Consider the following 17,170-nt stretch of genomic DNA (forward strand, 5'->3'; position numbering starts at 1 on the left):
GAGGATAATGGTTGCTTAATGAGAGGTCATGAGTTACAAATTTATGAGCTCTGGAAGAACAGCTATCAGTAAGAAAAAAATCTATAACACTGTGCTGGCTTCTGCTATTAAAAGTGAGTTTAAATAAAACGGGGGTGGGGGAGACCTCATTAGAGAATGTCAAGTCCTATTTAAATAGTACTTCGGCTATTTTCTCCCCATTACAATTATGCAAAAAATTAGTTCTTAGTATTAGTTAGCCAACAGGCCCTTTCGAGGGCAGATCACATAACTATATATTGAAATACGATGGTAATGTCAGACATCGTGGTATTATTAGAAAAATGTATAGTTGCTAATATTATAGTGTTGGAGACTTCACAAACAAATATCTGAAAGAACGAATTATGCACCACCATTCTAATCTTTGTAAAGGGCAGATGTTTAGATACACAAGTCCAAATAACACCCTTTGGCATACCATGACTAGATGGAACCGCAGGAACATGGTAAGTTATGTACCCATTGATATGAACCAGGTCCAATATCAAAGTTTCCTGGAAACATAAGATATGGAACCCAGCAATAAAATCCAGCCATTCTGTATTTATTTTGTTACGCAGAACTGCCACATTCCGGAATACAAAACCCATTGAATTGGTGACAGGCTTATCTATACGATGGTTGTTAGATTCAACTGAAGGGGGGGGGGGGGGGGGCTCTTATTCTTAAAGCGGCCATAGGGGTATTTTTAGTGACTCTGGTTCGTTAAAAATCTGTAATCTAGTGTTTATCTCTAACCCCTCTTAAATAGATGTATTATGTGGTGGTGCTAGTTCGTTAATTATCTGTGAGTTGACTTTGGCCTCCATCTCCTCTGAAATACAAGAGCTAATGCCCTTACCCTTAGTGTCCTCATAGAGGTCCTTTATAAGTAAGTCCGGGCCGTCCTGGACTGACAAATTATCATAACGATTATATGTTGGAATGGGATATTGAAAGTCATTCAACATCCTGGGTATGAGCTGTGTCAAGAGTCTTGGTTCCATATATTTATACACAGGTTGATAGAAATAGCCTAAAGGAAGAACTGAAATATTATGAGGTAAAACACTCATAGGCCCTAATCTATGCAGTATAGTTTCCGTTACGCGTGGAGTTTTGAAAGATAATACTACACAATCACTTGGTAAAGATGTTTGACCTTTGCCTTCCCAATTTACTTTAGACCAGTTCTTTATCATCAGACAGCCCCCGTTATGTCTGTTCTCGTGCCTACCCAATGTAGGGCTTTATTCCTCAATGAAGTCCAAGGTTTGTTTTCTTGTGGAGATAGAGTGGTTACAATAGCCATCACTTTTACATATGATGTTGCAGCAAGGAGGAGGTCCAAAAATGTGCAGCGCTTAATTAAGGGGCTACTAAAAAAAAGCTCCCTGAATGCTGGCTGGCCGCTTTAAACTTAAAGCGGGACTCCTCTGTGGGTTTCTGTTTATAGAGGGTTGGAACAAAATCCAAAGTGCTATTTTGAAGCCTCCAACAAATATCTTCATATAAGGAGAAAAGCAACTTCCTGCAATACCAAAATCTGAAGGATTCAATGTAGTGGATTAGAGTACGAAGAACGCCATGATCCTTAGCTCGGGAGACTATGAATTTTTTAGCTTGAAAACAGAGATGATGCGTTATTAAATTTCTGACCCGAAATTGTTGGAAGAAGCGCTATCCATACATGTATTCTTTCTTCAGCATTAGCGAACGGCTGCCTCTGCACATAATCCTTCTGATTTTGGTATTGCTGGACGTTGCTTTCCTCCTTATTGTCTGTGTCCACATGGACTATCAGAAATGTATACAATGCACAGGAATTGCTTTACAACATTGTGTCAACTCCTCATATTATAATCAGCCACATAAGCATGAAATGCTGCGATGAATTGTATTTATGTGATAAAAACTTCTAGCTGCAGATTCTTTATCTTTGAATTTCCCAGGCGTCAGTCTAGATCCGGAAACTTTTGCGTAAGCCGTACCCATGCCCGTGCCATCATGAGCTACATTCGGCTTCGTGTGACATCGGCGTTGGTTATGACATCGCGGTCACTTATATAGGTGCCACCCAGGCGCGCAACGTCAGTTCTTCTCTTTCCGAACCAGTTAAGTGCTGGTCCGGAGAATAGCTACCCCGTGGCTCTACTTGACAGGCTTTTTGTCTTTGTGTTGAGCAAAAAATGTGTGCGTCAAGGGATGTCTTCTAGAAAGACAGAGTTTAAATCGTGTGGCGCCTGTCACTGTGCCATGTTGGTAACTGACCCCCACCTTGTCCGTCTTTGATGTCCCAAGCGCTACCATGACTCGAAGCAGTGCTCGGACTGTCGGGCCATGGCTCCGAAGGCCTTGTGAGAGTGGGCTGTGAAGCTCCTTGCTGCCAGGCAGTCGACACCGGCCAGCGAGACTCTATGGAGATCCTGGTTCTGATCGAATAAGAGGTCGTCATAGGACCGCTTCCGGAGCCCTAAGTCCTCTTCCTCCCACTCGAGGTCTTCGGGTCACTCTGCTAAGAGGCACAAGAAGAAGTCATCAAAGCGGATTTTATCTGCGCCTCGACTGTCATCTGTCCTCGAACAAGGTAAGGAGCATAGAAACTCTAAGCAGTCTACTCCAGCCATGGCTGCTGTGGTGAGACCTCGAGGATCCAATTCCGGATCTGGGACGACACCGATTGTGCCAACGTGACCTTCCCTGGCGCCGGACCTGAAGTCGGCGCCGCCGGCCCCATCCTTATTCCCACCGACTGAGTCAGATCTGCATCGCTAGACACCAGCGCCGGCAGAATCCAGAGGTTCTATGTTGTCACCTGGACGTTTCAGGCACGGGAGAGGGGTCTATGGCCCCTTTAGAACATCAGGATGTTTCAGTGGAACAAATGGACTGGTATGAGGAACTTGGGGAAGCCAGTGGGCTGGACACATCCCCAGATTCTGGCATGCTCTCTCCACCAACTGTTTCTACAGAGGAGGGTTTTTTGTCTTATGCCATGGTGGTAAGGAGAGCAGCAGATGTCCTTGGACTGGAGTTGCCCTCCGAGCAGGTCTGAACTAATCTTCTGACCAAAGTTCTTCAGCCCTTTAATTAAGTACTGACTGATGTCCTCCTATGCACATGGTCCAAGCCTAGCACAGGGGCTCCTGTGAACAGGGCAATTGCACACTGCCATCGCCCAGCTCAGCTTGAAGAGGATTCTGTCCTGGATGAAGTTCTTCTTCGTAGATCTTATGAGTTTGTGGTGTGCTGTAGTGGCAGTCCTGTAGGTGGTGCATGCTTCCGGGGTTTTGCTGTTCCTCCATGCTTTCTTGAGTCGTCTGCACGAGAGCTTGGATTCTCGGAAGTCCGTGGTAAACCAGGTGGCTTTCGTGGTGTGCTGTCTGTTGGTGTTCTCGAGGGCTGTGAGCATGTTGGTGCAGTAGGCGATCCATTTGTGGAGTTCGTTGGCTGTAGAGTTGGCGTTGGTTGTGGTGGTTGTGGTGGGAGGAGTGCGGCTGAGGGCGGAGGCGAGGTGCTCCCGTTTCTGCGCGTGGCGTTGGCTTGTGTGTGGTGGGTTTCGAGAAGAGTCGTGGTCCATCCAGAGGGGTTGCGTGGTGTGACTGAAGCGGATGTTGATTCCTCCAGGAAGATGTGTCTCGCGTTATGGGTGGGGGTGGTGACGAGTTGCTGCAGTCCAATGTTGGCAAGGTTGTTTAGTAGAGCAGTGGAGCTTGGGTCGCTGAGGTTGTCAAGGTGGAAATTCTGGTTCTATTGAGTTGCCGGTTTCATAACCTCTGGTATTGCCCATGTTTGTTTAGTGACCTCTGTCTCATGTCTTCAATGGAGTGGCGAGATTACAGTGGTTGGACCCTAAGAGGTCCCTTAGTCCATTCCCAGTTCTGATGAGCATCAAATAGACGGGAAACAGCCCTTACTATGCAGTCATAAACACGCATTACCATTATCATGAATTCTTTACCATGAACATGCCTTTACCACACTGTTTTATTTTTACCACGGATATACCTTTATCACGCATGCCATTACAATTATAATCTAAGTTTTACACAGGTAAGATATGTATATGTGTGTGTATATGTATATGTGTGTGTGTGTATATATATATTATCTACTCGTGGTCGCCAGTAGATAGTTATAGTTAGGACCGTGTTTCCATAGGAAATCCGCAACATTCTATTTGGAATAACTTTTGCGCCGATTGATGAATCCTCGCGAAATTTTCCTCCGCTCCTACCCTGAAAGTCTCGGGGGGGGGGGGGGGGGGGGGGGATTCGTCAAGCGGGGGCTGAGAAAAACGGGGGGTCCCAAAATGCGTTTTTCCCATGCAATTTTCCATAGGGACCTTTAGTCCAAGGTACAGCCCAAACGGCTGAACAGAATTACTTGAAATTTGGCAGAGAGGTAGTCCTCAGGTCAGGGATGTGCCTTTTGCAGGTCTGGTGTAAATCTGTTAAGTAGTTCCTGAGAAAATTGCAGTTAAAAGTACATATATATCTATAAGCGCGCACCGTGCGCGTACGGTAAGCATACCGTACGCGCACGGTGCCGTGCGCGAGCGCAATTCTGATTGGTTGTTAGATGCCAGTAAACATTCGAATCGGTCGAAATCAGGAAGTGTCGGCCGCCATTTTGTCTCTCGCAGTCTGAGGCAGTGAAAAACAAAGGTGGAAAACGTGAAAAGGGGGCAGGATGGACAGTTCCTGACCCCCTAGCCTTTGTCAGGGGGTCACTGAAGGACCCCCAAGGGTAAAAAAAACAATAACAATATATTATTCGAAAAATCGCGGAGTGCGCGCACCGTACGCATAACGCATCGTGGGCGCCACAGAGCGCGCACGGTGACAAACCAGAAAAAAAAAAATATTAATAAATACATAACTTAGCATTTAAAAAACCATACAAATTCACTTAAAAAACCATAGGTTTCACACACGTTATAGTTAGGAATTAGCATTTAAAAAACCTTGCAAATTCACTTAAACCATAGGTTTCACACATGTTATAGTTAGCTGGACATTTCCCTCGTAAAAAACCATTGAAATTCCCCCGTTATAGTTAGTGCAGGCAACTATAACTCACGCGACCGCAATCCTCTGCTGATGACGTCAGATATTACATCACTGATTACATATGTGTCTTTCTGAAAAATAAATATTTGTAATATATGTATAGCTAAAGATTAATGGAAGAAGACATGCGTAAATAGGTGTCTAAATACAGTGATGTAATATCTGACGTCATCCGCAGAGGATTGCGGTCGCGTGAGTTATAGTTGCCTGCACTAACTATAACGGGGGAATTTCAATGGTTTTTTACGAGGGAAATGTCCAGCTAATTATAACATGTGTGAAACCTATGGTTTTTTAAGTGAATTTGCAAGGTTTTAAAATGCTAATTCCTAATTATAACGTGTGTGAAACCTATGGTTTTTTAAGTGAATATATATATAGATAGATAGATAGATAGATAGATAGATATTCGTTTCACGTTTCTGCCAAAGTTACCGATCTCTCGTCGTGGGTGCCGCGACCAACGAGGACAGTCTTGTTACAATAACGTGTTTCAACCTCTTGGCCTTTTTCAATGTTCATTGAAAAAGGCCAAGAGGCTTTCTACACTAATAACACACATGGGGTACGGCACAAGATGTCCCTTGCCACCATCATCTGTATAGTCTTTCAAGTCCTTAAACTGGCTGCCTTCCATCCTAAACTTAGTTGCTGTTGGGCTTCTCCAGAACTGTACGAGAAGAAGCATCCAGCCCCAGTTAATTTGTCACCAAATGTCTTAGTCATTTCATGCGAAGATAGTTGAATGGGTCTTTTGAACAGACTTGATATTAAGAAGTTCTATAATCAAGATTGATTTAGCTCAGCAGTAACTTTAGTGTTCAGACACATTGAGTATCTTGGTTTTGGCCAATGGATATGCTTCCCTTTGTCTTTTGAATTTGATTTGATGAATTACCTAATGGTATACTGAATTGTGGTTGGTCTATAACCAGCTGCCATTTGTTGGAGGTAATCTGGGCCTCTACTTCAATAGATATTGTGCATGGTGCTTTGTCAATATGATGATGGCAGCCCCAATGTTGAGCTATTTTTTTCCATTTGTACAAAACGGCTATTAAAGATTGTTTATAATTGACCCTCCACTCAGAATTTTGGAATTATCAATTCACTTTGCACATCTTAATTTTTTTCTTCTCATGGTTCTAATGTTGAATTTGCAAACATGTGCTACCTGTTTTGTAAAACTAAGAAAAAATATCAGTGGAAACATTTTTTCTCATGAACCATGAGCCAATGCGGTATTTAATGGAAACTCCTTAACTTGCTGTAACACAGCTGGCAGCAACCATTCAGTGGCTGAAGCACTGCTGATTTTCTTGGAGGCTTTGCCAGAGCCAGTAATTTGCTATGAGCAGTACCAACGCTGCCTGGAAGTCTCATCTGACAGCCAATGCTGCAAACAGGTATTTGTACTACCAAAATAAGCAGCTTTATCTCTCAGAACTCTTTTTTTAGGGGCCCTATGTATTTCTTGCACCATAGTGTCTGTGTGTGGGAATATAATGTTACATTGTGGGTCTCGTACATTAGCAAACACATCACGCTTTCTTGAAAAAACTAAAATAAGCGGATGTTCAAACGGTTTTTTATTTTGCGATGTACATTCTTACCCTCATTACCTTTTTGTGGACCATTCTTTCAGTAGCTTTGCCTTACTTTTATTAGCAAGCATTACCAAGGCCAATTGGTCTTGCTCACTGAATTAGCTTTGCAAATGCTTATTATAATGGTATTTTCTATAATCTATTACTGTACCTATTCAAGATGCTGTAATGTTGCGGCTACATGGGGCATTTAGCCAGTTCCAACCATTTGCCAGTAGTCTCAGCGCAGAAATGCAAACTTAGCTTCGTCCCTTTTTTATGGCAGGCGTTAGCCAAGAAATTTCAATGTTGGTAAAATTATTACAGATTGTCTTCTAACCCCTTATTTCTCACTTTTGAATACTTCCCTAAGTGTCGGACTATATCCAGAAAAATGTTAGCAGTACCTCTATGGGCCGCCAGGTGGTGCAGTGTGGCCAATATGGGTGCCAATTCTGCACACTGACATAAATTCCTTTCTTTCCACACCTCCAGACTCCGCTTCGGTACTATCTCTCATCTCTTTTGAGACCCTTTTATCTCATCTTTGCTCCACGTGCAAGGTACATGTCACCTTCAAGGGTTTATACCTTGCAAGGACTGTCGCAAGCAAATGTCTGTGACAAATTTACATCAGGTTTGCGTATAGTGATTTGGCTTGTGCCACAACTCTAAGGCCTGCAGTGACTATGCGTCAATGACTCCGTAAGCCATTTGGGACCATGTGTCAAAGCTATGCATCACCAAGCTTTGGAAGATTGCGCAAAACCGGTCCAAGTCCAAAAATCGGTCTCGATCCCATTCCTTGTCCAGAAGTTGGTCCTGAGGTTGATCGTTGTGGCGCTCCAAATCTTTGGGTAAGTCGAAGAAAAAAGCATAAAAAATCGTGGAGCTCACCCCTTCCCCTCCATTCTCATACACCTGAGAAGGCGCAAGTGCAATGCCATGCCTCTCGATGTTGCTCCTGATTTCAGTCGACATCTGAGTCAATCCCACAACTTATTCCAGTGCAACAAGAGTTTCCAGGGCCATTAGCGAAACCGAGGTAAAACCAAGAGTTCCATAAGGCTATGTTATCGCTTTAGATCCTTTCTGACTCCCTTTGGAACGTCTGCGGGCCCAATGTATCCTAGAACATTGACGCCAATGCTGACTCAATTGAAGCTGGAGCACGAGGCACAGCACATTGACACTTCTTGTCCATTGAACCGCAGCGTTTGCCCGTACCATCTGATCTGCTCAGCATCCTGGTCCTGCAGGGCAGGTCTCATACATTACATCCCTTATTTGGGACGACTCTGATAATGAGAATGATGCTGGAGATGAATTTGCTAACCCTATCATAATGAAAACTGGTATAATATCCTCCAGGATGCCAGTGGCCTCGACATGTCTTCTGACATTGGTCTAGGCTCACCCCAAGACCCTGCCACTGAAGAAAGTGACTCGTTTACGATGGTTATTCAAAGGGGCGCCTAAGTTCTCCACCTTCATCTCCCCATGCTGGAGGTCAAAAACAATTTTCTAACTGAAGTGTTCCAACTGGGACGAGCCCATACTGATCCCCCCTGTTGCCCTTCAATGCGTCATGATAGCCAATCTTAGAAAGTGAAGACCTTTGGTTAGAATTTTTCCACAAGTTTGGCTGTTTGGTCTGTCAGTTGCCTTTTGTGCCACTATTTCCATGCTCTGCTTCTGTAGCTCAAGTTTTCCCAGGTGTCTCGGAACACCTTCATCTTTTACTGGCCCTGGCTATAGAAGATGGCCATGATGCTGCTAAATTTGCAATCCGTTGTGGTCTGGATAACACAGATTCCATTGGACGAGCCATTGGTACTAGAGTCACTATTCGTTGCCACACCTGGTTGCGATCTACAGGTGATGTTCAGTCATCTCTTATGGACATGCTGTTTGAGGCTCTCCTTTTTGCTGATAAAGCAGACTCTGTTCTGGAGCAGTCCAAAGAGAGCAGGGTCACAACACAGATGCCTTCATCCTATTTAAGACCTGTCCCCTTTCTATTAGAAGGACACGTTTGCATACTCACTTTGCCCCAGATCTTGTCTGCCCTGAAGACTAGTTGATATCATTCAACATGAAGGACTCTTATATTCACATAACCCTCCTGCGGGCCCAATGGTGGTATCTGCAGTTCATGGTGGAACAGGTGCATTTTCAGTTCGATGTACCCGGCTTTAGACTTGTCAGTGCCCTCTGATGTTCACAAAAGCGATGGAGGTGGTGGCATCACATCTTCGGAGGTTAGGTGTCCCAATCTTCCCCTAACTTGATGACTGGATGCTGAAGGCGGGCTCACCACAGGTAGTCGCCACCCACCTCCAGACTATCGTGAATGTCCTGAGAAATACAAAAAGAAAGAGGGCCCCTGTGGAATTCTGATGACAGGCAGGCAAATCAGTGGCATACGGCACACAACATGCACGTATATTACTCAAGGATACAGAAATAAAGAAAACAACATAAAAGTTAGCGTTTTTATTATCAGTATTAAATTCAAAATATATTTAAAAAATATATAGTCACATCTGTATATGTTCATATATCAATATTTAGAAAAAACACGATGGAGAATCATGATAAAGAGCAGACACCAGGGTTAATAATGTCAATACCTCTAGTCAACACTTTCATGCACACCACATTTATACAACACTTTCTAAAAATGGCAAGCAATATTTCGGTCTTGAGAGCCAGAACCTACACAATATTCAGGAGGACCTCAGATTGTATTTATTAATTCCAATGATATATATCCAAGTCATGAGTTGATGTATTCTCCAATAACTGATTGTTTTTTTACAGAACAGTGACTGTGAACAACGGTCCTATCATAGTGACCTCTAGAGCTTGCACCGATGCGTGTTTCGGTGATGACCCCAGTCAGTATTCAGGTCGCACCTTCTTCAGGGCGCTAAAAACGAGGGATGATCAAAGGGCGTCTTGGTGTCAACACTAAACAAGGGGACTTAATCAGTCATGTAGATGATGCAATCAAATTGTCCGGGACATAGATGGAAACACTAAGCAAGGAAGATCTTCGTGCGTTGACCTCAGTGAAACTGACTGAGGCGCTTACGGAGAAATATAGGATGGCGTCTACAAAGTGTCACGATATTTAGACTTGTAGAGATAGAGATGAACTGAAAATTAGCACAATTTGGGCTTTCGTACACAAAAGTGTACTCCACATTCGATTGCTTGTGAATATATCATTGGTGGTTAGCGGGGAGGGCCATCCGCATAATCCAACACATCATGCTGCTGAGCAGAACTTGTAGAGTCTGTATCTTTGAGTAATACATGTGAATGTAGTTGCATTCATAGTCATTTTTGATTCTTGGCTTTCTTAGGACTCCTAGTGAGCGTTAGTAAGATGGCGAGACATTCCGCCTACTTAAAGTAATACAGGCGGTATATTTTTGGAATTTTTGTATAGTGAACCTCCTAACATACTTGTATTCACTATTAGCATGCTGAAGTCTAACCGGACTCTTCATACACTCCCTTTCATCAATGCCATTCTGGATTCCGTCTGGTGTTGTGCCTTTCCCCAAGAAAGAAGAGTCCAGGACATTCAGGCAGTGATCTCAATCTTTTAGCCTCGGTCAATGTGAGGAAATGGGGTATTATTATATGATGTGGTTGTAAGACCTCACCATGTAATATAGTACAAACCCCTTAAGGACCAGTCTGGTTTAGTTTGCCAAACCTTAGCTCAACCTTGGGTAACTGTGGCTTTGAGCAGGCCGGCATCAACAAAGAAATAAGGGTAAAGCATTAAAAACTCAACACTCGAGAAATCTGACACCACTTTATAAAATTAACTATATTTTTATGAATTCATGGACACCAAAATAAATAAAGATCCACTGGAGGGATCCGGAAGCAATAAATCAGGACTTTTCACTTAAACCACAAACTTCCGACATGGGACTTCTTGTGAATGGCTCCTGGTCTTCCTCAGCGTCGCCTGGTCCCCACAGCTGCAATGACAACGCCACCATCATCACTCCTGCATCCTCCGTCATCGGTGGTCATTGCTCTCCCTTGCCTCCTGGTCACCTCCGAGTTGCATTGAATCTGTCCCATCAGTTTACAGGTTCTTGTCTTCAAGAATCCACCCTTGGATTCCACCGGACACTTGCACAGTCTTCACCAGCGGCATCTTTTCTGAAGTCCTCCACTGTGGTCTATGGCAGCTTCCGACGTCACTTCACACCTATGCACCAGGCTTCCCTGGTGTAGGGATCCTGGTTCCTGGGGTATCCACGGTGGGGTGACTCTTCAACCTACTGTCTAATATTGGGTTTCTTCAGTGTCCACTGGGAAGGGTCCTTCTTCTTTGAAACTTCAATTGCGACTTTCCTGTTGACTTTTGTTGAGTACGCGCCTGTGTTCCCACTCTGCACACAGCCTTTGTGGGGTTCCTGGGTACATACCTTGGGTGGTTCCTGGCGTCCCCAGTTCTCCTGAGCCTCCTGGTCCAAGTCCCGACTTCGGTCGCAGTTCGCTTTCCACTTGTCAGCCTCCTACGGACGGCATTTCATGGCGTTAGCAGAAAGGCTTCATAATATTTCCCCCCCCCTGAATACTTTCTAATCCTTGAAGATGTTGTAATGCCCATGTTATACTTACAGTACGGTAGCTACTTAGGAAAAGAGAATTGTAATTGTTGGGCTCATTGGGACAAAACTTGACCTGGGGATGAACATATCTGCAACTTTGAAGGAGAAGAGAAGTACATCTCCAGTAAAATATATTCTGGCCATAGTAGTGACAGACTTGACACCTGTCAAAAATATGAACATGTGATATCCTGAAATCCCCTTCTTATAGTGATAAAATGTAACTGATAGAAGTGGACCAAAAAGTTTCATAGGCCCAAGAAATAATGAAAAGTGGGTGCTATGACAATCCTATAAAGGGGCCATACTCCTAGTTTGAAAATGTTACTTAATGACTTTCTGCTCTGTTATTTGAATAAAGGTGGACAAATCTAGACCATTATAAAATATTCCTTATATGCACATTGTGATAAATTGTTTACTTGTTCTTTGTCTAATGAACTTGCTGATATTGTATATTTGTAGGTGCAAGGAAATATGTTTCTAAATACTGAATCTGCTAGATTTCCATTTGATTGTGACAAATAAGTGTATCTTCCTGCTTTCTGTTTTTCTCCAGGTGATATCACAATTGCCTCGTTGCCACAGAAATGTTTTTAGGTACTTGATGGCTTTCCTGCGGGAACTCCTAAAATACACAGATGATAACAACGTCAATGCCAACATGATAGGTAAGGATTATTTCTACTTCTGTTGCATTGCATACACCTGAAATGCCCTTATTCTTATGAAATTGTTTCAATGCCAGGCACAGTTTTCTTCCTCTGACCCATGTCAATCTCGCTGATTCTAAAAAGGTATCTTGTCATCCACTTCTACACTTCACTAAGATCTGTCTTTTAAACACTGCAGTGCAGTAAATGTTAATCACCACATGCATTAATATGGACATACATTACTGGAGGCGGTATTCCCCTTGGAGTGTTTACTCAGTTGTAGATAATGCCCCAGTCCATTCCAAGTCTCCGTAGGTCTCGAAGCCTACTGATTCTGCGCCTTGAGATACTCTGACCATTTTTACTAGATGTGGATCCGCTGCTAGTGAAATCTTTATATGGAGGGCACAGGAACTGCTGGATGGAGCACAGACAGGCCCTTGGCAAGTCTATCTGAAAGAGACTATTAGTTATAGATTCCTTACCTTAAAATTACCCCCAGGCGTCAGACTTGATCCAGAGAATCTTTTCTCAGCAGTTCCTCTGCACGTCAGTAGGTATCGTCGGTCGACTCCGCGCTTGTCGTTGGCGTCGTTATTGCCAGGATGACGTCGTGGTATCTACTTGGATGCAGCCCCTGTGCGCTGACGTCAGTTCTTTCTTTTTCCGCGCCAGCCAGTGCACATCTAGAGAGCAGTACCCATAGTCACTTTTTGACTAAAACTTTTTCGACTTTTGTCGACTACTTTTTCGAGTTGTTCAACTCCTGGTGCACGTAGGATGGCCCATCGTCGGATCGGCTTCAAGCCTTGTGACTCCTGTCACAAGCTGATGTCTGTCACGGATCCGCACCTTGTGTGCTTCTGGTGCTTGAAGCTCGACCGCAACCTGAAGTCGTGCTCCAACTGTCGGGCCATGAACATGAAGTCTTTGCGGGAGCGGTACGAATATTTCTGGAGGGCCTGCAGTCGGCTCTGTGCCGCTCGAGGTCCCAGTCAAGAGGAAGGTCGTGAAGCCAACACCATCATTCCTCGTTGAAGTCTTCGTCATCGGGAAGTCGAAGCACAAGAAGAAGGCGAGGAAGCATTGTCACTTTTCGCCTTCTCTCCATCCGTCGACGGACGTGACGGAGGACATGAAGAGTTGTCGTCCTCCTGCTCCGCCCTCGGAGCCTGCTGGAACGGCTCCGAGCTTCCCTCCCTTCCCAGGAGCCGGAGTGTCCCCTGTCCAGCTTTATGCCTTTTAAGAAGCCCTCATTCCATCTTTGGGCAGCCGGACTCCGCCTGTGAGCCCCGTGGACTCTTCTGGGGGCTCTGGGCCTTCGATGCAGGTGGTTCCGGCCTCTGCGCTGCAGGGCCCCCATGGATCCAGGCCTGGATCTGGACTGCTGCTGGTCGACCTCCCGACACCTCCTCCAGGACTGATTCCTCTGAGGACCCCTCTGCCCCCCTTAAATGCTGGTTGTGTCTCTGGCCTGAGTTAACCCCGGACTCCCCCTCGTCTTGGACTCTGAACCGTACTGGCGTCGACTGATACTTTTGTACCACTGTTCTCCCCTGGCGTTCCCTATTGCCCTGAGTGGCAGCCAGAGGAGGGCGAGGAGTTCTGGGAGGGGTCTGTTGACCCTTTGGAAGACCAGCTGGAGGAGCAGGATTGGAGAGCGGAGTTTGGGGAAGCCATTGGTCTAGATACCTCCCCAGACCTTTTTATATTTTCTCCCCCTTCCGTGGCCACAGAGGAGGGAGCCTCCTATGCTTTGGTGTTGTGTAGGGCGGCTGAGGCCTTGGTCTTGGTCCTTGAGCTTCCTACGGTGATAGTCAGAACGAATCTCCTAACGGAGGTGCTTCAGATGGCAGCGGCCTCTTCGGAGCCCCTGCTGCCGTTCAATGAGGCCCTCACAGACCTCCTTCCAGGCACTTGTTCTAGGCCTAGCACAGCCCTGATGTTCCAGCCATATCCAAAGGTGAAGGGCCAGTTGACAGCGTCCACGAACCCACCCGCCTTGTTTATTGCAGTACCACATACCACATGGCAGTAGTGTTGTCTGTGAACACCCGCACTGCCTTCCCCTTGAGGGAGGGAAGAAATGCCTTCAGTGGCAAGCAAATCGCCTGGAGATCCAACAAGTTGATATGAAGCCCAGACTCTGCCGGAGACCAGACTCCTCTGATGTGAGCCTCTCCCAAGTGGCCGCCCCATCCCAGGAGTGATGCATCGGTTACCACCATGAGTTCTGGTTGGGGAAGGGAGCGGGAACTGCCTATGACCCAATCTTGGTTTGTTAATCACCACTGCCGTTGTTGCGCAGTTACCTCCGAGACCTGGACTTAGTCGGAAAGATTCCCTTGGTGCTGCGCCCTTTGGAACTTCAGGTCCCACTGCAGAGCCCGCATATGTCTCAGGGTTATTCTCACTGAAATCCGGGATAGAGGCTGAAACATCGGTATCATAGCCCAAATATCCTGGACTCGCGGCTCGGGAAGATAGACACGAAACTGCACTGTGTCCAGAACAGCTCCAAAGAAAAGGAGCAACTAAGGGAGTCAGGTGTGACTTAAGCATGTTGATAGTAAACCCCAGCGAATGCAGGAGGTCCGCCGTAGTCTGGAGGTGGAAGACGACAGCCTGGGGCGAGCCCGCCTTCAACAACCAGTCGTCGAGGTAGGAGAAGACTGGAACCCCTGATCAGCGCAGATGAGCTGCGACCACCGCCATCACTTTCGTGAACACCGAGGGGCGCTGGTAAGCCCAAAGGGGAGCACGGTAAACTGAAAATGTTTGTTCCCTACCGTGAACCATAGATAACGTCTGTGGGCCGGCAGGACAGGAATGTGGAAGAAAGCGTCCTGCAAGTCCAGCGCTACCATCCAGTCTCCATGGTCGAGGGCAGACCGGACCTGAGCTGCTGTCAACATTTTGAACATCTCCTTCCAGTGGAAGCGGTTGACATCCCTGAGATCCAAGATAGGACGCAGGTGTTTTTCCTTCGTGGGCACCAGACTAACAACCACGACCTACTTCTGGGACAGGGATTCGCTCGATAGCTCCCTTGGCCAAGAGCACCGTAACTTCCTGGCGGTGAAGGGCAAATTGATCCTCCGACATGCGATGGAGTGTTGGTGGCATGGAGGGAGGGGTAGCCTTGATGGGGAGGGAGTAGCCCCTTTAGACTATCTGCGAAACCCACCTGTCTGACGTGATGTTGAGCCAGTGGGGGAGGTGATGGCGGATCCTGCAATTGGTGGCCCTGAAATGTCAGACTAGGAAGGCTTAGAGGCTGCTGCAGAGGGGGCACTGGTGGACTGGCCCGCCCTCTGGCCCCCATACCCATGGTGTTGGGTCCCACGTCCCTGGCAGTGCAGAGGCTGGGTAGCTTGCGCCGGCATGTGGCCCTGGGTGGAACGTGGTTTGGCGCGCCTTGCCTAGCTACGAAAGGGGCAAAAGGCAGACTGCACAGGATGAAAAGTGGCAGCGAGGGCCAAGGATCTGGCCGTAGCTCTAGAATCCTTGAAGCGCTCGAGCGCATGGTCTGCCTTGTCGCCAAACAGACGACGGCCATCAAAGGGCATGTTCAAAAGAGTCGATTGGGCATCCCCAGAAAACCCAGTGGTTCTCAGCCAGGCGTAGCCTCTTGGGGATACTGACGTAGAAATCGGTCTACCCAGCGAGTCAGCGGTGTCCAGCCCATAGCAGATGGCGAACTTTACTGCATCTCTCCCCTCTGCAACTGCACGGGAGAGTGTGACCTGGGCCTCCTCCGGACACTGTGGCAGCACCTGTACACCGAATCCCACACAGAGTGGGTGAGATGGCCCATGAGACATGCAGTGTTCACCGACCCCAGTCCTAAGATGGCGGAAGAAAACGTCTTCTTCCCAAGATGGGCCAGCTTCTTGGATTCCCTATCTGGGGGAGCAGAAGGGAACGCGCCTTTGGATGTTGAGGCGTGGACCACCAAGCTCTTGGGGAAGGGTGTTGGGAGAGCAAAATGGGGTCGCCCAGGGCCATGCGTTGGCATCGGGGAACACCCAGCAGGTTCTCTGAACGCCAGAGCGGATGAACTCAGCCGCTGGTGCCTGGTGGATCACAAATGGGGTCTTCACTCAGACGTGGTGCATGGCATATTTCAGCAGTGGGCAGAAACTTGGTTAGATCTGTACGCCACCAAAGAGAATGTGTAATGTCAGCGGTTTTGCGCATTGGAATTTCCAAGGCGGCACTCCCTCTGCAACGCTCTTAGTCACGAGTGGAGTTGCAGCCTCCTGTTCGCCTGTACCTCTTCTGCCCAGAGTGCTGAAGAAGATCAAGTGCGACCGGGCCCAAGTCATTCTTGTGGCACCGAACTGGGCACAAGGAGTCTGGTACCCCGGGCTCCTGAGCATGGCCATCGATCCTCTGATCAGACTGCTCCTTCGGGAGGATCTTCTGACGCAGCAGCAGGGGACGGTATGGAATACAAGAAAGGAATTACACTGAGATTGTTATATCCAAATGGTAGATTTATTTTTCAGTTTAATCCGGACAGGAACATTAGATTATAGATGGTTGTAGTGGATCAGCCCCACCGGGAGTAGAATCCCTGCTGCTCAGCCCACATGCAGCAACTCACAATTCCACTCAAACATACACACAGGAAACATTCTGAGACATCACTTACACTGGCTGAGCAACAAAGTACAGAACACAGAGAAAGGACTTGACATAAATGAGAGCAGGATACTACCCGAACCTGTCCAGCCTCCACCTCCTTACGTGGATTTTGAGCGGCGACAGTTGACAGCTTCTGACCTACTGTGAGAAGCTAGGTTTCTGTTACAGTAACCCCCCCCCTACTTTTTGCCAGACTACTGATGCACTTTTGACTTGATATGCCCTGGATCCCTGCCAACCAGGTTCCCAGGGCCTGTGTTCTTTCCCCAAAACTGTACCCGAACCCAATTGGCATCTCTGGGCACAGGTATGCTCCTGGTAAATGGTACCACAGGTACCCAGGGTACTGTGACTAGGGAAGATCTCTGAGGGCTGCAGCACTTATTTTGCTAACCTTAGAGGCCCTGTACCTTTACACTCACACACTACCTTTGCAGGCTGCGTGTCTTGGTGCAGAACAAAGTGAAGAGTCGACATGGCACACATCCCTGTGTGCCATGCCTACAACCCTCTGCCCTGGTATAGATCAGTCACCCCTC

At 46.7% G+C, this 17,170-nt stretch overlaps 1 protein-coding gene across 3 annotated transcripts in view; it reads left to right on the forward strand.

Moving 5' to 3' along the window:
* Window positions 1-17,170, forward strand: part of OCRL (OCRL inositol polyphosphate-5-phosphatase) — a 566,508-nt gene that overhangs the window by 529,196 nt on the left and 20,142 nt on the right. For all 3 annotated transcript variants that reach the window (XM_085607761.1, XM_085607762.1, XM_085607763.1), the window contains 2 exons: window positions 6,372-6,499; window positions 11,885-11,996. In XM_085607761.1, the coding sequence (XP_085463887.1) occupies window positions 6,372-6,499; window positions 11,885-11,996 (240 nt within the window). The remainder of the gene's footprint in view (window positions 1-6,371; window positions 6,500-11,884; window positions 11,997-17,170) is intronic.

The sequence above is a fragment of the Triturus cristatus genome, chromosome 5_2 (genome assembly GCF_964204655.1).
Source record: "Triturus cristatus chromosome 5_2, aTriCri1.1, whole genome shotgun sequence".
Taxonomy (NCBI): domain Eukaryota; kingdom Metazoa; phylum Chordata; class Amphibia; order Caudata; family Salamandridae; genus Triturus; species Triturus cristatus.